This window comes from Thalia democratica, chromosome 3 (assembly GCF_965202585.1).
Source record: "Thalia democratica chromosome 3, ktThaDemo2.hap1.1, whole genome shotgun sequence".
Taxonomy (NCBI): domain Eukaryota; kingdom Metazoa; phylum Chordata; class Thaliacea; order Salpida; family Salpidae; genus Thalia; species Thalia democratica.
The window spans coordinates 38,998,801-39,021,660 of NC_139167.1; the positions used below are offsets into that span (position 1 = coordinate 38,998,801).

Sequence of the window (22,860 nt, forward strand, 5' to 3'; positions counted from 1 at the left end):
GTTTTTTTAATTTTTAGTTGGCTTTTTAAATAGCACAACTATTAAAAAAACAACTTAAAAAAGATAACTAATTTATTGCAATTTATACGTTAACAAATAAAAACTTTTAATAAGATTAAGAAGCTTAAGAATAAAATAAATCAGTTTAAACGCAAAAAAATTGTAGAAAAGGGCTTTTCATAAAAATTAAGTTTATTATGATTAAGTAAACATTAAAAATAGCTTATCCAGTTTAGTTATACTTTTTTTTTTTTTTTTTTACTATAATTTTACTTATGACTGTTTTATCTAAAATAGATTATTTGAGTTGTTAACGAAAATGCTCTATCTTTTCACACAAAACTATTTCCTAGGGTATTTTATTCAATAAAACATTTTTGTTTGAAAGAAAGAGTTATACAACTCAACAGAGTAGTCAAAGTTTAAAAATTCTTACAATGATATGAATGTTTTAACCAGTATTTATTTCGGCCATCATCAAAAACGTTGAGGTATTTTGCGCCCTCAATAATGAATAATTAACTTCACCACACGACCAACAACAAAATACGAAACAAACGACCGGTTCCGTCCTTATTAAGTCTCATCAGGTAGGAATAGTTGCGAGAACCGTTGTTTTTGATGTCTTACCAAGCGGGATTAAGTACAAAGTACTGAAGCGACCGTTTGTGGGTAAAGTTTGAAGTTTTAAAAGTTGAAGCATATTTATGATTTTTTTGTTAATATAAATACTTTCTTGGAACAGTGAAGAAGCTCGTGCAAACTTTAAGAAACGTGATGTTGTTTAAAACTAATCTTACCTTGATAATTATACTTCGATGACTTTGAAATTTGTTATATAGTAAAAATCAGGGTTTTCAAAACTCATTTTCATAATCGCTCCTTGGTAGATATTAAAAACTATTAACCCCTTTATTACATATCGTACTTTGCCAATACTCCTTAATAACCAAAATTAACCCAATGGGTTTATATCACTATATAAAGAGAAATCCTGTCCCAAATACTCAAAATTTTTACTTAAAACTTAAAATGTTTTACTCGACAAAAATAGTCTTTTTGTTTTAATTTTACCTGAGGTACAAGTATTGAGTAGCAAGCTGAAATTAGTAAATTAGCTAAAAAATTAAAAACTGCTCAAAATTTTAAAATCGCCCCTTATTTTGCCCGTTACTAGTTTGTGCTCCCCGAATTATCAAAATTAACTCAAAATAACTTCTTCTTAATAACTACATAATTTTTTGATTAACAAAATTAAGTTTTTTTTTTTAATTTGTGCCTTCTAAATTATTAAATTTTACATTATCTATATTCTACAAGAAACTAACTGGATGAATAAATTATTACAAAAATAACTCCATAATTTAAATATTAAGTTTTCATTCTCTTTGTTGTAGATTGGACATCATGTAATTGAACTTTTAATACCATAAATTTTTTTTAGAGAAATTGTTTTAATTCAATTAGTAAAGATTTAAACTAACTTTACATTAATTTCTATTTTGTTTGCAATCTGCGAAATGTAGATAGAACTTTAGATACAACCAGTTAACTATCCTTATCATAGACCTATTTTTTATGTAGTATTAAAATAATATCTGATCCGAAAAAAAATGTTTAGAGTTTAATAATTTCGATAAATTAACTTTGGAAAACTATTACTTAATACAAAAAATATATTATTCATCAAACAGTTTACCAAATTTTAAAGATATAAGTAGAAGTAAGATTTAAAGACTTATAACAAAAGTTCTTTTTTTTTGTTTTCAGTGATAAAAAAGTACCTTCTCATTTAAAAAAAAGCTTCTCAAACAAGCTATTAAAAATATTAACAAAAACTTTTCAAAGACTTTGAATTTTTTTTTTTTTCATTTTAATATCTAGAATTTTAGTTAATAAATCAACTTTTTTATTTATCTTAAAATTGAAAAATAAACATTAATATCGTATCTGTTTAATGTAGAACTTAAATATAGTACTTTACTTTGTTTTAGTGTTTGCACTTACGAAAACCATATAAACTTAACAAAAGTTAATTATACATCTGAGAGTTTTATTTCTCTTATTTTTTAAAAGTTTCAAATGTATGAAGAGTTATGTTTGCGTTAAAGCATTGAAAATTTTTTTAATGTGTAAAAACTAATTTTAAGAATATTATAAGTTGAATTTAAAAACAATATTGTATTTATGATCATGATTTTTATTGACTGACTTCATTTCCGGCATGATTTTAATGCAGTCTAAACATTTTTAAAAAATCAAACAAGCATCTAAAAAATATATACATAATATAAAACGCTTCAAAAAGTAATAGTTTGAACTTGATGTTTCATAAAAAATTTAATTAAAAAACTATATTATAGACTTATATTAAAGAAAACTTTTTTTTTTAATTTTTTGTTTTTTATCTTATACTTATGTACTTTATAATTTTTAACAGGTAGTTTTAATTAACTAAATGTTTCTTACAAAAAAAAACACTTAGTTGACAAAGGTGTTTTTTGTATGAACTAGTAAATTGATCATAAATGCAGTTCTGATAAATTTGATAAAAACGCTCATTAATTATATTAATCAACCATTACGTAGAATGTTTTTCTTTTTACTCACAAACTACACAAAGGTAAACCTCAGCATGTAAAATAAAATTTTACTTAAAAGTATTAAAATATTAGGCATTTTTTGTTTGTTCAGTTGCTCATAAGTTAAATTTTGAAATATGCTTTTTGTTTACCAAGCTCAACTACCTGCGGTAGAAAGAGAGTGTGAAGTAAATATGAAAACAAATTCTCCATTGTCAATACAAAGTATGAAGTAAACACTTGAAAAAGGTAGTGTGTTTTCAATAAAACATTACTTCAACTTATAACAAGTATGTCAAACTAGTTCTTAATTTATTTGCACTTAACGTAGATTTTTAAATAGTTAAAAACTTTGCACAGATTGCAAAAAATATTTGTTTAGTCTTCAAGCTTTGTTTCTGTTGAAATTTAAAAAAATGGTTTTTAAGCTTTAAAGTTATTATTTATACAAATAGAAAGTTTTATAGTTTTTTTTATTAAAAAATCTTAATATATTATAAACGCAATTCGTTAAAGTTTTTTAGTTTTATTAATTTAGTAGTCAACCATTGTGTTATTTAATTAAAAAAACTATACCAAATAAATCAACAAGTTAATAAATAATTTAGATGTACTTTTGTAAACAGTATTTTTACAAAGCGTTGATAGTCAGTATGTATATGCTACTTTACTATACGTCAGTTATCGTTTGGTTTTAGTTTGTAGTTTTCTACATAAAAATTTAAACAAACATTTTAAAGTAAAATACAAACGTACTTAGCTTATATTTTAGAACAAGAACTAATGTAATTTTAATGTTCTTTGTTTCGTATAGAAATCAAGTAAAAGAAAATTAAAGATACATTTTACGACTAATGTGATAAGTCGTAACTCGTAAGAGTCTTTAATGTTTTTCACAAAAATAGTTATAGTTAATCGAGTTGTTTATTTGCTTCAATTTTACGTATTTTCTATAAAAAACAATATAGTTACTACAGTTTTATTGTTTTGTAAACATATTGTTTGTAAATTGTAAATTTTAGATAACTTGTTTATATTTTTTATGCAAAGTCAATAAATTTATACTTTTTATAATAGATTATAAAAAATTTAAGTTTTTTCCTACTCAATTTCATAAAAATACATTTTAGTTTTAATTTACGACTTATTTTAAATGGATAACTAAGTTTTTAAAATTTTTATGTGAGCGTTTCTTCATAAAATTTTACTAAAAATTACGCAAAGTTTATTACTTTATAATTTTTATTTTTTAAATTGATAGTTCTTAGTTAAGAATAGAAAACATTTCTATGAGTGAATATCCCACAGTAACCATACCGTTAGGTAGCATAAAAGGCAGGAAATGTATAAAACCTAACCATGAAGATGCGAAACAGGTATTTAGGTTTTCAAACATTCCCTTCGCTAAACCTCCTGTTCAAGATTTACGATTTGAGCCACCACAAAAGTAAGAAGACTGTTTTTTTAATATCTAGTAGGGAAAAATTTTTACTAGTAGGATGCATATATCAAAATAAATTAAAAATAAGTAAACTTTATTAAAAATACATTTTATAGATCATAATTTTTAATATTTTTTTCTAGTCATAAACTACTTTGGTATTTTTACAAAAATTTTATTTATTTTTAGTCTAAAACAAGTGAAAATATAAAACATTTTAGAATAGAGCCATGGCGATGTGTGCTCGACTGCACAGTCCAAAGCCCTTGTCCTATGCAGCCAGCAGAAATGGCATCTTCTCTGAAAGGAGCCATGGCGCTTCCTAATGAGCACGGTGAGAGCTTCACTGATTTCAAAGAAGACTGCTTGTACCTTAACGTGTACACCTCGTCTACTGATGTAAACTCTAAGCTGCCGGTAACTTTCACACTTGACTAATTAAAAAACAGTTTTTGAATTTTTACAACTTATTAAGTTTAATTATGACATGAACACTTGTTGTAGTTAGTTAGAAGTTTCTGTCTCTCTACAACACAAGAATATTTATTTTGCTTAACAAATAGTTTGATTAAAAAATTTTTGTAACTTGTATTTTTATCTTAAAATTTTTCTGTAACAGTTACACCAATTAATGGATTTAAACTATTTTTAGTTAGTTGAACTTTCTTTAAAGATACTTTTTATAATAGCTATTTTTTCATACAAGTACATGAATTTTAAATTAGACCTGTTTATTTAAAGAAAAACTATGTTTGCATCAATAAATTGAGCTAAACTTGAATAAACTAACAAAGTAGTCGTTATCTATACATTACCTAAAGTATACTGAAAATAATTTAAAAAAATTATCTTGTATTTATATACTTAATTATATAAATAAAGCACTACACTGTGTGTTTTTAAAAGTTAAATCAAGGTTTTTTTAAAATTTAAACCTTAACCTTGGTAAAACTACGAAAGGTGCTTTTTTGGATATTCGGCGGAGGCTTTCAAGTTGGTGAAGGAGTGAGTTACGACGGAAACGTGTTGGCCTCCCTTCACGACGTGGTAGTGGTCGTCCCCAACTACCGCCTCTCCTGTTTTGGGTTTCTGAGCTTTTCTGGGGAAAATTCACCTTGCACTGGAAACATGGGTCTGCTGGATCAAACAATGGCTCTCGAGTGTGTATAAACATTTATTTTCTTTTTTTATTCCGCACTATCAAATTCTGGATGATATAACTATATCTAAGTATTCATAATGAAAATAAAAAGAATCATTTACATTACATACACGACTTTTCAACATTCTTTCTACGTTATGTGAGCTTGAAATTATTTTAACAGATGGTGCCAGGACAACATAGCTCACCTGGGTGGAGATCCGAACAACGTCACGATCTTCGGGGAGAGCGCGGGAGGAGTCTCGGTCGACATGCACGTGCACTCCCCTCACTCCAGAGGACTGTTTCACAAGGCCATCTGCCACAGCGGGTGCAGCAACTTTCCAAGTAACTGTTTCTTTCAATAAAGTTTTGTATTTGAAAACTGGTCTTGAGTAAGAATTTAGACTGAACGACACATACCCGAAATCTTTCTTTGAACACAACGATTTGTTTTTAAATTTTATTAAGACTTTATGATAAAGTTTTATTTAATACTACTTCAAATGAACTTTAAATTACAGGTTTCGAGTTACTTAAAACACTAGTAGCTGAGAAAATTTTTGTATTCGTTTAATTTAAGTAATCTTTTTAGCTCTTATAAGGGACCCAAGTCAAAACCAAGTTGCTGTTGATCGTTTGGTGAAACATTTTGATATAAAAGAAACGAACCCAAGTGGTCAGTTTCAAGAGCTTAAGAAGGTACCAACAGATAAGCTAGTCGAGTGCGTTTTCAAAATGACAAAAGTAAGTACCATTGAAGTTCAAGAAAAATTTATTATTTTATTCGATTCCTTATGGTTTTAAAATTTTTTTATATGTGAATTTAAATTGAAATCTTACAGTGTTAAAGCAAAACGTATAAAATGTATCATTAAAAAATATATAATTTCATAAATGCTGATACTACTTAAACGTTTCTTAATTGCTTTACATAGAGTAATTGTACTTCATCGAATTGGTTTTGTTTTACTTTACCTAACAATATCTAAACCATTTTGAAAACTAACTAACAAAAACACATAACTAACTTAAAATTTAATTGGTTACAAGTGTTTATTTTAAACATTAACGATTTCTTTAAAATAACAAAACTTTGAAGAATAAAACTCTGTGTCTTAGTCTATTTTTTAATCACTGTGAAAGTATAAAACTACTACTTTTAGGAATTTGCGTTTTTCACACCCGTTTCGAAAGACCCTGTGTTTTTCCCCGACGGGATTTCAACTGTGAAGCAAAACGAAGCTTTCAACGACGTGCCGCAAATCATAGGAGCCAACAGCACGGAAGGCTGCGGTGTTCTGTCCACTCACTATCAACCGAAAGGTTTCAACGATGGTTTGAGCGAGGAAGATGGAAAAATGTTTCTGAAACAGTTTGCAATGATGAGCGCGCCTGTGAGTTACAAATAAATAACTTTACCATCGTTTTTTGTGTTCTGATTTTTATGCAGTAAAAGATAAATCATTTATGCTATATTTAATACTTTTTTTAAATACTGAAAATAGGTTTTTGTTAACTTTGGATATTGGTTAAAACTTTTTTTTTGTTTGAAATTTTTTGTGATGTTATATGTAAAAAATAGTTGTTGATTTATACTAGGTAACTTACAGTTAGTAAGTTATTGTATGGTGTTGTTATATTAAAAAAGATAATAAACCAGTTTGGTTAATTTTATGTTTTTTAAAGCTTAATGCTAAGTTTAGAATAAATGTAGCAAATAAGATTAATATAGTTGCAACACCATATAAGTCATTTACATGATTATTGATGGATTTCGAATTTTTTTTACAGATAGCGCTAAAATATTTTCTTATTTGTTTAAAAAACTAATTTTAAGACTAATGATAAATCGATGGTTATTTATGTTTAAAAAAAAACAATATAAACGCAAATACTGTAAACAACTACATTAATAATATACATAATAGCTACTACTAATACATATTAGTAATTAGCTAATTACATATGAATAAAACATTTTCAGTAAAGTTACGTAACTAAACATTTTACAGACTATGCCTGAAAAATTCGGTGAAATAGAAGAAGCAGTTTTAAATGAGTACAGAAAAGTATTTGATATTGACAACGATAAAATGTTTTGGTCAAAAATGCTGGGTCACATCAATGGAGACTCAAGTTTTGTTGTGCCCAGCATTGCTCAAGCGAACGCTCACTCAAGTAAGTTCGATAAACTAGTGAAACATGTTTAGAGGATTAAAGATAGTGTCTGGAATTATCAAAAAGTTATAATTTTATGAGCTAAAAAGTTGTAAAATGTTTTTTAAATTTACCAAAAACATTTACAAATTTCAACTTTACTTTAACTTCTTTTAAATAATAAATTATTTGTAAAAAGTTTAACATATACTTTCACTCTACCAAAATATCATTACTTTTCCTGCTATAAGAAACTATTTTTTTCCAGCGTGCTAGAGTGAGTCATAGGATTTTTTATGTTTTTACTATTAATTGTTTAGCTTTAAACATTTTTTATATGTGTTTCCAAACAACTACGAAACTATGATTACAGAAAAAAGTCCGACTTACTTTTACGAGATGAGTCAAAGTGTGCAGTACAACCACTCGCCCGAGTACAACAAAGAAGAAGAGCCCTACTTCAAATCATCGTTTTGCGAGTGCGATCACGGTGACGATATCAACTTCACGTTCGGAATTCCGTTTTCTCCAGCAAAACTCACCATTGATGCCAGTTTCACGCCTGAGGAGAAAGAGTTCAGCCGGCAGTGGATGAAGTACATTGTAAACTTTGCTACTTCGGGGTTGGTCATGAGACTCTGATTGAAATAAATAAATGTATGGATATAGATTTACAATAACGCAACTATTGAAAAGCAAACTTGAAACAAAACAAAAAATTAACTTTAATAACTCAAAAAACTTTTATTTTTACAATTATTTCATGTAAAATGCAGCTATGTTGCACAAGTTTAAATTTTGTCGGTAATACTTTAAATAAAATTCACAGAAATCCAAATGAAGGTCCTTATAAAATGGATCTTAATTGGAAATCATGGGATACCAAGGACAAGTATTATCTCAAAGCCTGTCATAACTTACAAATAAGTCAAGACTTGAAGTCAGGACTAGTCGATTTTTGGACGAAAACGTTTCCTGACTTGCTCTCTGCTAAAAACAATAAAGGAACAAAGTTTTAGTGTTGAATTAATTTTGCTACTTTTTTGCTCTTATACTTTGTTGTTGTAGCTACCTATAAATAAACATCTACCTAAATCTTGTAAACATCATTATTTCGCTTAGTGTTAGTATGATTTATTTTCATTAATTAAAATAAACTTAAATATAAAGGTTATAAGTTGATTATTTTAGAATTTTAAAGGATGATTATTTAAAAACGATAAAAAATGTATGTAATAACAAAATTATTAATAATAGTTCAATCAAGTGTAAAACATTTATTTTATATGACCAACCCACGTACATAAGAATGAAAAAATGTTTAGTAGCTTCATTTAGCCCCCATGCCAAGGGTTACAGTTTAATATAAAATTCAATACATGACATTAATTTTAAACTTTAGAAATAAAAGAATAGTACACTTTTAAGCATCTAGAAGAGGTAAAATTAAATAAAATAAACTAAAGAAAAAAGCCAGTTGTCAAAGTTTTAAAGCAAATAAATTACGAAGTTAATTTTTTTTTAAACAATATGCAAAACCTAAAACAAAAACATGTTTTTTAAACTTTAATCTTATATATAAGTCCTTACAAAACGCCAGTTTTAGAAATAGTAATGTAAGTCTTTTGAAAAGGTATTTAGACATAAACATATTTTATACAAAAATATTCCCGAGACTTAATTAAAATACTTTTTAAACTACTACTATTTTAAAGTAAATATAAATCCAAAATAAAACTTTGTTTTACTTAAACAAGTACATCTATTCTTCTAAAACTTAATCTAGTTCTGGTTTTAATTACGAAAACAATTTACTTGCAGCTCTGTTAAGTCCTATGCAAATAAAAAAAATCGAGAATTACAAAAATGTAAAAGCAATGTTTTTACGAATTAGTTTATTATTTATAATTTATTTGTTAACAGTTTTTGTATTAAAAACTCTTTAGATGCCTTATTTTTGTATTAAATCTTTATTTTGTTGCTTTTGTCCTTTTATGTTTCCTTAATTTTATAACAAAAATGTAAACGGTTTACATAATCTTACATGCTTTAACTTACAACATTTGTGGTATCATTTCAACTTTGTCATAGTATTAATGATTATTGAACGACAAAAAAAACGTTCAAAATATTTGGTTATTGAGTCGCGTACCATTTGTTCTGCTTTTACAGCAAGTTTTTATACAAGCTGTCTTAAAGCAGTAAAAAACATGATGAGTTAAAATTTTTTTAGAAAAAAAATGTCAAAATTATCCTAAGTAAAAATAAGGTATAAACTAACACAATTTTCTTTATCAAAAACTTAGAAAGTTTACACAAACTGAAATTAATATTATACCTCTAAAACCATCTAAGTATCAAATAAAAACAAAAAGATTTTCTAACAATAAAAAAAGTAAACACTGCTTTACTAATTTCATTAAAGGATTTGAGAAGCAGTTTGTTAGCAATTTGTTTAAAAGCAAAAATGAAAACATTTTTTTGTTTTTTAAAAGTTTGAAAAGATTTTGCACAGTTACTTATTATAAAGCCTTTGATTATTAAGCATATAAAAGATTATTCATGTTTAAACAGTGTGAATAAATTAAATACTTTTTTTAATAACTAATAATAAGTTTATATATAAAGTAAAAATCAAATTTATTCTAAATTTTTCATACATTGACTTTTTTTTCAAAAACTTTTTTTTTATTTTGATGAACTTACAAATTGTTTGCAAAACATTACTTTGTACCATACAGACAAGTCAAAAAAATTTGTTTAAATAGTTTTAAGCTAATCAGTTTTCAAATTTAATATTTCATATTTTTTTTATTACAAATACAAACTAAAATTACCTAAAGTGTAAGCTCTTAGTAAAATTTAAAAATAAGTCGACTTTTAGGATAATAATTTTACTATTATAACCATTCAATTATACGTAATTAAAACTTTAAAAAAATTTCAGACTTTTGTACTGGAAAATAAAATTTTGCTTAAATTTTAAACCATAAAAATCATTAATTGTGGTTTAATTTCATTTTAATGGTCTATGCTGAAGACTCCTCCAAAAAATTTCAAAAAAAACTATGTTCTCTAACTACCAAAGAATCATCATGACATAAAAAAAGGCTTGTCTGTATTTCGACAATAAAAGAATATATATCTGAATACTTAGTTTTTAGAATGCATTATTTTGCTATATACAACGCAAAAAAGATTTTTTCAATGATACCTTCATTTTTATTACAAACTTTGGAGAAGTAAATTTATTTAAGTTTAAGCATATTTATAATAATACTTTTGTCAAAATAATTTAATTTATAAAATAAATAGTATAGTTAATAGCTTTGTATAGGTTATGCTGTTATTAATAAACCTTTATAAACAAGAGTTGGTTTAAAGAAATATTGTCAATAGAAGTTAAACAAAAAGTAGTATTTAAAATAATTTTTCAAACTTTTATTGCTTTTTGTATCAAAAAAAGTGTTGTTCCATAATTAAACTTATAACCAATTAATACTATTTTCTACTCATGTAAACATGTGGTAAGTGTCACGATGACTGACTGAGAGTCTTTTTGTATATAGTAAGTTTGTTAAGTTTATTAAACACAATAACGGAAATGCTCAAAAAAGTAGTCTAACTCTAAGGACCTGGTAACAAAGAAAACCTCTGAGTAGTTTTCTTGATACACAAACAATTTAGTTAAACCACATTTTTTAGAACTTATTTCTATTTTTCATATAACTAATATGACTCTTATTATATATAAAGGGGTTTTTAAACTAATATTTAAATTTACTCTTTAAATAGTGAAACTACAGTGCAAACACAATTTTAACACATTATTACTGCTTATAGTCGGCTAAAATTAAAGCTTATTTTAATGAAACGTTATATTTGACAAAGTTGAAAATGTTAAGTTTAAGTCTTCAGGCATCAACTGCATTAACTTAATTCATAAACAGTAAAAGCCAAATAAAAGTTTATTTATAAATGCTTCAATTATTATTTTTAACTGTTAATAACTTTTTTACCTGCTCTAACTTTAAAAAAAAAATCTTTAGTATTTTTTTTTTGTAGTAGCTTCAAGCTTTTTTACCAGTTTTCAATAATTTTTTGCTATGTGTTTAAGTATAGTTTGTAAACTTAAGCTAAACCTTAAAAACTTAAGCTATTTGTCTCCACAAATGTTATTTTTATTTTAGTACCAAAAACACAACTGGGGATCTCATTAGTGTTAAATGTTAATTGAAGAAATTATTGCGTTCTAAATGAATCCTAAAATGAATCGATTTAAAACAGTCTCAGTTAAAAACTTATACTTTCTTTCTTATGATAAATTAAAAGTATACAACTAATAAAACTACTGAAAACTTAACTTAGGGGCTTTCCAATTTATTTCACTTTTTGTTTCAATGTATGAAAAAGCTTATGGAATTAAGAAGATAAATCTTGAAGAAAAATATTTAGACTTGAGATTATTGGATTCAAACATTAGTATAAAAGCTTAAGTAAAGTCAAAACTAAATTGTCAACACATATACAAAAAAAGTTATTTGACAGTAAAGTTGTTATTTTACAAAATAATATGTAGTTAAAAAAAACCTCCCCCTTTATATTTAATAATCAGGGTTGGCAAAAAACCTGGAATTTGACAACTTAAGCTAAAAAATCTAGTAAAATATATTTTTAAAAGAATTTTTTAATTTAAAGTAATAAAATTTTAATTTCATATATAAAATCTAACATATAAAAAAAAAAAAAAAAAAAAAGCACTCAAACATTTGGTCAAAAGACCTGGCCTGGTGTAAAAAACCTTTTGGTTATGTAGTCATTCCCAGATACATTTTAATGTCATGTCCAAGACAATTTTTTTGTTATCAATATTTTTTATCATTATTAAAAACACTGTTAAAGTAGCTTTACAGTACCTTTTCAATCTTTTTAAACTATTTATAATAGTTTTTTACCTAAAAATTAATTTTTTATATTACAAATAGATCCAAAAACTTCTACATTCAAATACCTGGAATAAATTCAGAAAACCTGAAGGAATTTCTCAAAAACTTTTGGCAACCCTGAATTATCCAAAACAATGCAACATATATTTTAAAAAAAAATCTCTTGACCAACATTTATTAAGTGTTATTATATGTATTTAGGAGAGTTTAAGTACTAATGTTTTTGGACAAAAACAGTATTCACTTTTAATGTTGAAATATTAACATAAAAATATGAAATGTTTTGCAAAATTTATGGCTTCAATCATTTATATCTGTTTGGGCTATATTTTCATAGCCCAAAATTTTGTAGGCTAATACCAACTGACCTCTAATTTAAATAATTTATGTATAAACAATTAAAAATTTTCAAGAATTTGTACAGCTTTATATCTTAATGAAACTATTTCAATTTTACCTTATATAATAGTTTTTTAGTTGGCTATTCGCAGTAGCCCAAGGAGGCTCAAATCCTTAAACTAATTAAGTGTTTATTATCTTTACATCTATAACATGTGCAACCAATTCATTAACTATAACATGAAAATGTAAATTTCAATAGTTTCTGTAGACATTAAGTTTTTTTTTGATAATAGTTATACATCAGTTTCACTTTCTTGTTCACATTAATTTTTCTCTTTGTTTTTTGGAAAGAAGGATAAAAATGCTTCATTTTGTTTCAGTTTTCTTACTATGCTTTTTAAAATATCGCAAAAAAACAAAACAAATAGTTTAGCACTCTTTTGTTGATTAATATGGTTAGGTATTCATTAAAATATCTAAAGTTGTTTGTATTAAAGAAAATTGTCTTAGTTTTATATTCTACTTTTAATAGTTAACTCTTTTGAACTTTACCAAGTTATTAATGAATTTATATTGTATAGACTGGCCTGATGTAGTTTTACTTGAACTATCTAATTGATAACGTCATTAAACTTATTTTTATTAGTTTTAGGAAATAATACATTATGCTAACTAGAGTTTTACGGAAGGGCTTAAATGCCTCTATGCAAAACATATGTTATCCAAGACATTCTTTCAAACAGTGTGGATGTATAAACCAGGTGAGCAATGATGATATTTTGTAGTATTTAGCAGCATTTACTATTTTCTAGCATTTCTTAGTTTTAGTACTAAATTTAATTGAGGGCACATGGGGGTCCACCATGTTTTTTACAAGTTGATCTAATTTTGTAGAGTTTTATTTGAGCTATCAAACATTTTAAATGATTAAAAAAATCAATTTATTTTTTGATATAGTGGTCAATAGGTTTCTAATAGAAAGTGAAAACTAAAAACTTAAAAAAGACTATTTTTTTAAAATTATCTTCTCCTTCATTTTTTTAACCGATCTTTTTCAAGTTTTTACAGAAAGTCCTTTACTAATAAAATATTTCAATCAATTGAATGCAAGATTTTTTAATTTTGAAAGTTAAAAACTTTATTAGAAAAAACAACTTTATTTTTTTATCTAAAATTTTTATTTATTTTTTTTTTATTGCAACATTCTAAGTCTTTTAAACTATGTAAGAAACGTTTATTTAAATTTTGAGATCACAAACTTTAAAAATGAAAGAGAAAATACATTGTTAAGGGTATTTTATTTCCAACAAAATTAACAATGATCAAATTGAGGTCCATACGTTTGTAGAGTAATTTTTTTTACAAAATTATCTATATCTCAAAAAGTAATTAAAATTTATATATACTTTAAAAACTAACTTATTTTTTTAACTTTTATCTTTAATATATAAACCAATGTTGAATTTAGTAAAAATAGTGTTGGCTCTCCCTATGCCATTAATTTAACAATCAAAATTTTGTTTTTGTCAAATGGTGTTACTTTTTTACTTATAAAAGTTGAAAAATATGTAATACTTCAATGATCTATAATGGTTGTTCATTTATTAACGAAGAGATAGTGTATTTCTATAATTAAACATTAAAAATTTGATTTTATCATAACAGGTTACACAGAGTTTGATGTATTCATCAAAATCAGATGAGCTAACACGCATGAGAAATATTGGAATAGCTGCTCATATTGATTCAGGAAAAACAACTGTAACAGAAAGACTTCTTTACTACTGTGGAAGAATTGATGAAATGCATGAGGTTTAGTTTAAACATTTTTTTTTATAATTTAAAAGTACTTGTTTTATTTAAACTCATTTATATAGAATTATAAATTGTAATATTTTTGACTCTTTTAATTTTTTTTTAAAACATTCCTGTTTACAGCTACTTGATTTTAAATTTTAGGTTAAGACCAGAGGAGAGGTTTAAGAATTTTTTATAAAAATTAATGCAACCCTTACTTGAAAGCTTATTGTATAAATTATGTAGTTGTTTTTGTAAAATAAATTTTGAGATATAATCAGCTTTTTGGAAACTTTCTCATAGAAACCTTTAAAAATAATATTTATAATTGCTAACTTTCTCACAAATTTTAAAACAACTATAAATGTTGTGTCCCTTTTTTGTAAAGACAGTGATCTCAAGTTTTCATGAAATGTTTTTTGCATGTTTTAAAACAATTTTTGTAAAAAAAAAATATAATAAAGGTATCTTAAGGTGTCTTAAAGTAGAAAGTATTTTATATTGATATATTTTTTTAAAACCCAAACTACAGTTGTTTATTAGTTTATAAAGAATAAACTGAACAATTTCAAAATCAATTGTATATGAACTGTAGAAGAAGAAATATTTTTTAGCCATATATGCTTTTTTTATTACATTCTTCTATCTTTAATATAAAACTCATTGAAAATTTTTATATTGATTTGCTTTATCTCATAAATTACTGTTAATTTTAGAAAATGCCAAAAAGTAACTTACAGTTTAGTAAATATTTACAGAATAAGACCAAGTAGAAAAAAAAAACTTTACATCCTTATGGCCTTGAACTATTTTATTTGTTATATGTGAATAAATAAAATACTTATCTTAGATTATTGTGTAATCAGAAACATTTTTTATAATTAGTTTTAAACAATACTAGTCAATAATAATGTTATCACAAAAGTTGTAACCAATCAGAAACCATGAAAATTAAAATAAAATTAAAAATTAACTAAAGTATGTAAATAAAATTTAAAATAAAACTAATAATTTGAAAATTGGTTTAGTAATGTGAGATGTGATAGCTCTCTTCATAGGTTTTTTAGTTTACTCATTAAGTAAGTAAATTACTTCATGTTTCGAATACGCTAGTAAAATCATTTAAGCAAAATTTTAAGTAAAAACTAACCATGAATCATAATCAATTGAGCTACATAAATGCACAAGGAAATTATTTTCAGTTTATAACATCCACAGTTTTGTGTAGATTTTTATTTTATTTTAGGTGCGAGGAAAAGACAAAGTAGGAGCAACCATGGACTCCATGGAGTTGGAACGAGAAAGGGGAATCACCATTCAATCGGCTGCCACTTACGTCCAATGGAAGGACCACAACATTAACGTCATTGACACTCCAGGTCACGTTGACTTTCAAGTGGAAGTTGAACGCGCTTTGAGAGTTCTTGATGGCGCAGTGAGTCTTTTGATATGTTTTTATTGATACCTTAATGTTAGTTTTGAAAATTTATTAACTTTTTTTGTACATGTATTTTTAAGCTAAAAAACACATTATGTGTTTTATTCAATGATTAATATTTTAGATTATTTTTTTTGTGTTTTTTATTTATCATACTAAAAAATATCTTTAGGTCTTGCTTATTTGTGCTAATGGAGGCGTTCAAAGTCAAACACTGACAGTGAACAGACAAATAAATAGATACAAAGTCCCTCATTTAGTATTTATAAACAAAATTGATAGACTTGCGGCAAATCCTTCTAGATGTCTTCAACAAATCAGGTTTATATTTTAAAATTACTGTTTACGTTTAATTACTTGATTTTAAACTGTGTTATACTTGAGTTAGACTTATGAATTACAACCAATTATTTGTATATTTTCTTAATTATACAGGCTATATTTATTGTTAAACTATCTGACTTATCTTATTCTAAATATCTTAAAGTAGAAATCAAGTGCTTAGATTTTGTGGGGCAGAAAAGTCACTAAAAAATTTAATTTTCTTGTGTTGTGTATACTTCTTAACTAATATTATTATTAGGATTTATAATGCGTTTTGATATTTTTCTATACATAAATAACTAATATGTATTAGCAGTAAGCAAAGGTACTTACAATATTTTAATATAATATAAACAAAACAATATTTTGAAGCACAATTTTTTTTCTAGCTTATTTGCAGCAGTAAGCAAAGTCAAAATAAATGAAAACTGTTATCTTTTCCAATAATTACATCAAGAAGTCTTTTAAATAATTGCATATATGTTAGGTTTCAAGTTTAAATTCGTTTTTTTGTCCTTTCTTCTACATTAGAAAAAGTTTTGTAACAACTTAAAACAGAGAAAAACTCGGAAGAAATGCAGCGTTTATTAACATACCGATCGGATTGGAAGGCGAATGCAAAGGCATAATAGACGTGATAGAAAACAAAGCGTGTTACTTCAAAGGAAGTGCCGGCGAAAATGTCGTCACTGATGAAGTTCCTTCCGACATGCAAGGCATTGTTGACGAAAAAAAGATAGAGTTGATTGGTAAGTGAGTTTATTAATTTCAAATGAGGTTTAAGATTACTTTTGTAGATTAAGTTTTATTGGCTTTTAGTTAAAATGGCTAATAAGTTGCAAAAATAGTAGTAAGTGTTTAGTATTTTTTTTTAATTTTTCCCACTACTTATTATATAGGTTGAAATTTATTAAAAAAATATTTTGTTTTTATAGAATGCCTAAGCAACGTTGATGATGAAATTGCAGAAATATTTTTATGCGACGAAACCCCAACAAATGAAGAAATAAAAGTAATTGTTTTTCTTTTAACTTTATTCCTGTACATTAAATTTTTAGCTGAATAAACTTATGTAGATATACTTTTTGTACTTACTTAGTTTTTTTAAAACTGATATGTGAGATTTAACTTGTTTATATTGCTTTCCTATGAAATATGCACTAAGATTGTTCATGGTTATCTAGTTTCTATTCTATTTCTAAAATATACAGTAGAGAAATAAAAACTATAATTCTATGAAAAACATCAGTACAAGAGTATTTTCAGATATAACTGCTAGTTTATAAGTTTTGACTTATCTCATAGAAAGTTATATTGAAAAAAGCCTGGAAACAAAAGAACACATAACACATTGTGAAGAATCATGAAGACCATTACAACATATTTTTTTTTATATAGTACTAATTCGAACAGGCAGCAATTAGGAGGCAATGCCTAGCTAGAAAATTCACACCTGTCTTGACTGGAACTGCGTTGAAAAACAAAGGAGTTCAGTTGGTGCTCGATGCAATTACTGACTTCTTACCAGATCCGAGCCAAGTCGATAATTACGCATTTGATACATCAAAATGTGAAGTGTTAGTTGTTTGTGTAACAGTGTTAGTCCTTATAAAAGATAGTTTCACGTAGCTTTAGAAAACTAAGTTTCAAACAGATTAAAAAAATTTTAAGTTAATAAAATTACTTAATCTTTAAAAAACAAAATAAAGCAAAATAAGTTTTTATAAATATTTTCAGCAACCATTAAAAACTTTTCTTTTCTAACACATTTATAAAAGATTCATACTTTTCTTACTTTCTATAAAAGTACCTTACTCACTTTTATTTACATGGACTATAATTGCATATGTAAAAATATTGTTAATATATTTTTAATCAACATTTTGCAGTGAGGAAGAAAAAGGTGAGAAGATAAAAATGTTGCCAGAAAGAAGCGACAAGAACCCACCAATAGCTCTTGCATTCAAGCTAGAAGTTTGTTGAACTTCCAGTTTTTTTAAATAATATTTTGAGTTATAACTTTATACATATGCTTTAAGTTTTTTAGCTGAAATTACCAGAATAAGTACATATTAATTGAGGCCATAAAAGATATAGTTTTATAATTTTATATTTAAATTAGTTTTATAATTGAAAAGAGTATTAACAAGCAAGTTGTGTTATACTAACTTTGTTTTAATACTTGTTTAACTCGGTAAAAAATAATAAATTGTAAATAATATTCCAGCAAAACAAGTTCGGTCAACTCACATACTTGAGAATTTACCAGGGAAAATTCAGCAAGGGCGATACTATAATAAACAACAGAACTAAAAGAAAAACAAAAGCTTCCAGGCTCATCAGAATGCATGCTGATAAGATGGAGGTATAATATAGTTAATTAGAATGAAAATCATACATTAATTTTCTTATTGTTTTTTAATACCATGTACTAAATTGCTTTGACTCTTGGCTTCTTCCTGCTGAAGTACTGCTTTACGCTGTTCTAAATAACAGTTTAGTTATAAATAGTTAGTTTTAAATAAATCTCAAAATATAAAATAAATATTTTCAAATAAAGGATATAGAAGAGGCGTATGCGGGAGACATTTGCGCCATATATGGTATTGACTGCGCCACGGGAGACACTTTTGTAACTAAACCGAAAATGAAGATCAATATGGTATGTTTTAACATTAATAAAGTTTTGTTTCGGACAAGCAAAGTATTTAGTTTAAAGTAAAGTTTTTAAGCTGACAATCTTTCTAAGCATAATAATTAAAGAAAAACTTGTTTTTTAGTAAATAAATACTACTAAAACTAATAAATAATATAACTAATAAAAAAATTAATACTACTAAAAAAAACAATTACTAAATAATATAGTGTAAGTTTTTTGAATAAAAATTTAAAATTTATTTGTTAAATTTAATTGACAACTTGCACTGTATATAAAATTATAGGTTTATATGCTTATAAAGTCAAAAAATAAATGTTACTATGTGTTGTATATTGTATTTATGTAGAAACTCTTCAAATATTTAAGTTAGCTTCCAATAGCGTATAATATAGTTATATTCATCATCTATTTTTACCAGAAATTGATATATAATTATTATTATGGCTTTAGTTTTAGACACATAGTTATTTTTTTAGTATTTTCCTTATGTTTCACATATATTTTTAGTGTTTTGTAGCAGTAGATTAAATTTATAAATTTAAACTAATTTTTGTATAAATGTTACTTTTAAGTAGAACTTTGTTTTTACTTTTTTTTTTCTTGAAGGATTCAGCTTAGATTTAAAATACTTATCCATATATTATACTTATAGTAATTAGTATCACAGTTTGAATTTAGTTCATCTACGTATTTAGGGTTGCCACAAAAGTCAGGAAAAATAGGGATTTCCCGAAAAAAGTCAGGAAGTTTGATATAAACATGCTTTTTATCAAAAAGTTTATCATCACCAAAAACTTGATTTTGCTAATGTTATTTTCTAAAAAATACTTTTGCAATTCTTTTTTTTTCCTTGGTCTAATTGAATTTTGTAATAAACTAATATCTTTTATGATCCCACGTGTGTGTTTACTATCTGGTAGAGAGTTTGGTTTTTGTTAAAAGGTGTTTGATTAGAATTACTTTTACAGAAAACTAATACTTCATGTATACAATTTTTTTTAAGTCAGAAATTGTAAAAAAAAAATTTTCAGCACTATCTGTAGCAACCCTGCGTGTTGTACATAACTTTTGTTTAAAATTTTAATAAACAATGCATTAAATAAAGTTTTAAACTCAGAGTATCTTATCATACGGTTTTAGGGTTGTTAAATTTGCGATCAACGTTTAACATTATCATAACTTATTAAGAAATTTTTTTTATTTAAACAGGAATCCATCTTTGTACCTGACCCCGTTGTTTCCATGGCACTGAAGTATGACGGCAAGGACTTTTCTGGCGCCATGTCGAAAGCGCTCAACAGGTTTTCAAAAGAAGACCCCACGTTCAGAGTCGGCTACGACGAAGAAGCTAAAGAAGTAATTTGTACCTGTGTTTTTTAACTAATATATTTAAAAAAAAGTTTTTACATAAAAAAGACTAGTATGAAATTAATTTGAAGTATAAAGTTACTCAAAGTGTGCACAGCAGATTTTTAGAAACTCTGTTAAATTGGTAAATCGGACTTTAGCTTTATGAATCCAATATAACAACAGTTTCTAGCTTCATTTAGTGTGTTTAGAATTAAGAAACTTGTTTAATGTTTGAAAAAATTCCATGATCATGCAGACAATTGTATCGGGAATGGGAGAGCTGCATTTGGAAATCTATGCGCAGAGGCTGTTGAATGAGTACAATCTGAAAGTTGAATTGGGCAAACCGAATGTTGCGTTCAGAGAGACGGTCACTTCGAGAATTGAGTTGGTGTGCAATAGTTGTTTATTACTATATATATATATAGTGTAATTTGACACTTGTTTTTTTGTTATTAGAAATTTAAACGCACAGGTTCGATTATACGCACAAAAGGCAATCTGGAGGATCTGGCCAGTTTGGTCGGTTGATCGGTTATGTAGAGGTCAGAAAGTTTTAAATTGCTCAAATGGTTTTGAGTTTTTATTATTTAATGGTTTTGATATCTAAAATTTGTGTTACGTATAACTCAATTTATGTGGTCTAAGTGTAAAAATCAATATGATAACAGCCATTGCCTGATGATCAGAACACAATCAACGTATTCGAAGACAAGCTCACTGGTAACAACGTGCCCAGAACTTACGTCAAAGCTATCAAATCTGTTAGTTTTTATATGTTTATGTTTGATTTTGGAGCATAATAATTTACAAAATTGTTTAAATTTAGACATATATATGGTTGCTTGTTTAATTTTAAACTTTGGAATCGTTTCTCCTTGTTAAGTAAAACAGCAGTTTTTTTAAACATTTTTTTAATGAGATTCACTTTCTAGTTAATTCTTTTTTAGTAAAATAACCCACTAGCTCGGTTTTTTAATAACTATCAGTTAAAAATTCTATTAAAAAAATACTAAAGTCACTTAATAACAACATTATGGAAAACACAAATTTAAAAGCAGTTTTAATTCTTAAATTAAAAAACAGCTGTTTGAACTTCATTACGATATAACATTTTCAAGTTATTTGCCTGAAGCACATACTTTCATAGCAAATGTGTTTTAGTGAAACATTTTATGCATGCACTGTTTTCTCAAAAGGGATTTTTGGACGATTCAATGGAGAAGGGAATGTTGGCGGGGTTGCCGGTGAGGGGGTTGCGCGTCGTGGTGTACGACGGTGCCTCCCATCTCGTCGATTCGTCGGAACACTCCTTCAGGTTGGCCGCGCAAGGTGCATTCCAGCAAGGTGGGTTTTTCGCTAGTATAAATTATTTGAATACGAGTTTTAAGATCAGTATTTTACATCAAGGGTTGCAATAACCATTTATTTGGCATAAAATCTTTGCAGATAATCCATATTTTCATTCTTGACTATTTTTTTTCAAATTTTTCAACAGATTTTTTAATAAAACAAGGTCGGAAAAAAATAAAAAAGTTGAGTTTTTTAAGATATACATGTCTAAGTGAACCTTTAAATATGCCAACTGTTTTCTGTACCTTAAATTTTTAGAATAAACTTATCAAACTACGCAATATCAAACACAATCTCGTGTTGCAGTGATGGAGCAGGGGCTGATGGAGATACTGGAGCCGGTGATGAAGGTGGAGGTGTCGACGCCGCACGAGTTCGCCAACAACATCATCGTTCTGATTGGCCAGATGAAGGCGGAGTTGCGGGAGCACGACATCAGCGGGGAGTACGCCACGCTCGTGTTCGACTGCCCCCTCAACAACATGTTCCAGTTCGCCGCCACCCTCCGATCCAACTCCGAGGTTAAAACTTGTCTTTCAGTTTACATTGTTAAAAAAAAAGAGTTTAGTTTGTCATTATGCTGGATGTTGCGTTTTGTTCTCCTTAAACATGTTTAAATGATGATTTTTTTAATATTATTAAGCTTAGTTTACAGTAAGAGAAATAAAGTGGTTAAACAGTAAATTAAATGTTAAGCTCAAATATTGTTTATTATTAGACTGAACTTAACGTGATTCAATTTTGTATTTGCTCCAAATGAATTTGTTTTTTTAAAACTTGTATACAAAATACAGGGAAAAGCAGAGTACACAATGGAGTATGCTCGGTACGACTCGGCACAGGAGGAAACTAGCGAAATGCTGATTGATAAATTTGAAAATGGCGGCAAGAGTGGCCCCACAAAGCAACAGGGAAAAAAGAAAAAGCGATAAATTTATTTTGTTGCTCGTTTCACTACATTTGTTTATTCACTAGTTTTTATAAACAATATATTTTTAGGTTAAAAACTTTCAAGTAGCTTTATTTATTAAATAATGATTTTAACAAATTTAGTATGTTTAATAAAGTTAGAGAAAAAGACTCTTTGGTTTTTACAGTACACTTTAGGTCAATTTTTTTATAGAATAATAAAAAAGCATTTTAACAGACTTGGAAACAATAAAAGAAAAATCTTAACAATTCTTTAAAAACACCAAGTATGTATAAAGTTTTTTTTGACGAAAACTACATTAATTAAACAAAATTTCTCAGTTTTTTTTTAAAGATATTAATTTTTCAAATATTTTTAAATTATTGAATGTTCTTTATTGAGTTTTTTTTTTGTATC

General features: G+C 26.4%; 2 protein-coding genes across 2 annotated transcripts; both read left to right on the forward strand.

The window, feature by feature from the left end:
* The first annotated feature begins 2,811 nt into the window (after positions 1 to 2,811).
* Positions 2,812 to 8,413, forward strand: LOC145831278 (fatty acyl-CoA hydrolase precursor, medium chain-like). The gene is made up of 10 exons (XM_082938465.1): positions 2,812 to 2,872; positions 3,851 to 4,029; positions 4,245 to 4,440; positions 4,984 to 5,183; positions 5,349 to 5,512; positions 5,760 to 5,911; positions 6,331 to 6,561; positions 7,180 to 7,345; positions 7,698 to 7,947; positions 8,154 to 8,413. The coding sequence occupies exons 2-10, from the start codon at positions 3,872 to 3,874 to the stop codon at positions 8,341 to 8,343; spliced, it is 1,707 nt and encodes a 568-aa protein (XP_082794591.1). The 5' UTR covers positions 2,812 to 2,872; positions 3,851 to 3,871; the 3' UTR covers positions 8,344 to 8,413.
* Positions 8,414 to 13,253: 4,840 nt separating this feature from the next.
* On the forward strand, positions 13,254 to 22,613 carry LOC145831825 (elongation factor G, mitochondrial-like). Its single transcript, XM_082939167.1, has 17 exons — positions 13,254 to 13,373; positions 14,278 to 14,424; positions 15,656 to 15,844; positions 16,020 to 16,168; positions 16,730 to 16,920; positions 17,107 to 17,183; positions 17,585 to 17,748; positions 18,061 to 18,145; positions 18,399 to 18,536; positions 18,732 to 18,833; positions 20,040 to 20,186; positions 20,437 to 20,567; positions 20,656 to 20,725; positions 20,852 to 20,944; positions 21,380 to 21,527; positions 21,840 to 22,054; positions 22,328 to 22,613. Exons 1-17 carry the CDS (start codon positions 13,278 to 13,280, stop codon positions 22,463 to 22,465), a joined length of 2,280 nt encoding a protein of 759 aa, XP_082795293.1. The 5' UTR covers positions 13,254 to 13,277; the 3' UTR covers positions 22,466 to 22,613.
* Positions 22,614 to 22,860: the final 247 nt, after the last annotated feature.

Bases quoted from the DNA above. Each gene is read 5' to 3' on its own strand.
- LOC145831278 (XM_082938465.1), top strand. From the start codon at position 3,872: ATGAGTGAATATCCCACAGTAACCATACCGTTAGGTAGCATAAAAGGC. The intron at 5,184-5,348 runs GTGTGTATAAAC...TTATTTTAACAG, and splicing joins GATCAAACAATGGCTCTCGA to ATGGTGCCAGGACAACATAG. The intron at 7,948-8,153 runs GTTGGTCATGAG...TAAAATTCACAG, and splicing joins GTAAACTTTGCTACTTCGGG to AAATCCAAATGAAGGTCCTT.
- LOC145831825 (XM_082939167.1), top strand. From the start codon at position 13,278: ATGCTAACTAGAGTTTTACGGAAGGGCTTAAATGCCTCTATGCAAAAC. The intron at 17,184-17,584 runs GTAATTGTTTTT...TAATTCGAACAG, and splicing joins CAACAAATGAAGAAATAAAA to GCAGCAATTAGGAGGCAATG. The intron at 20,568-20,655 runs GTTGGTGTGCAA...TTAAACGCACAG, and splicing joins ACGGTCACTTCGAGAATTGA to GTTCGATTATACGCACAAAA.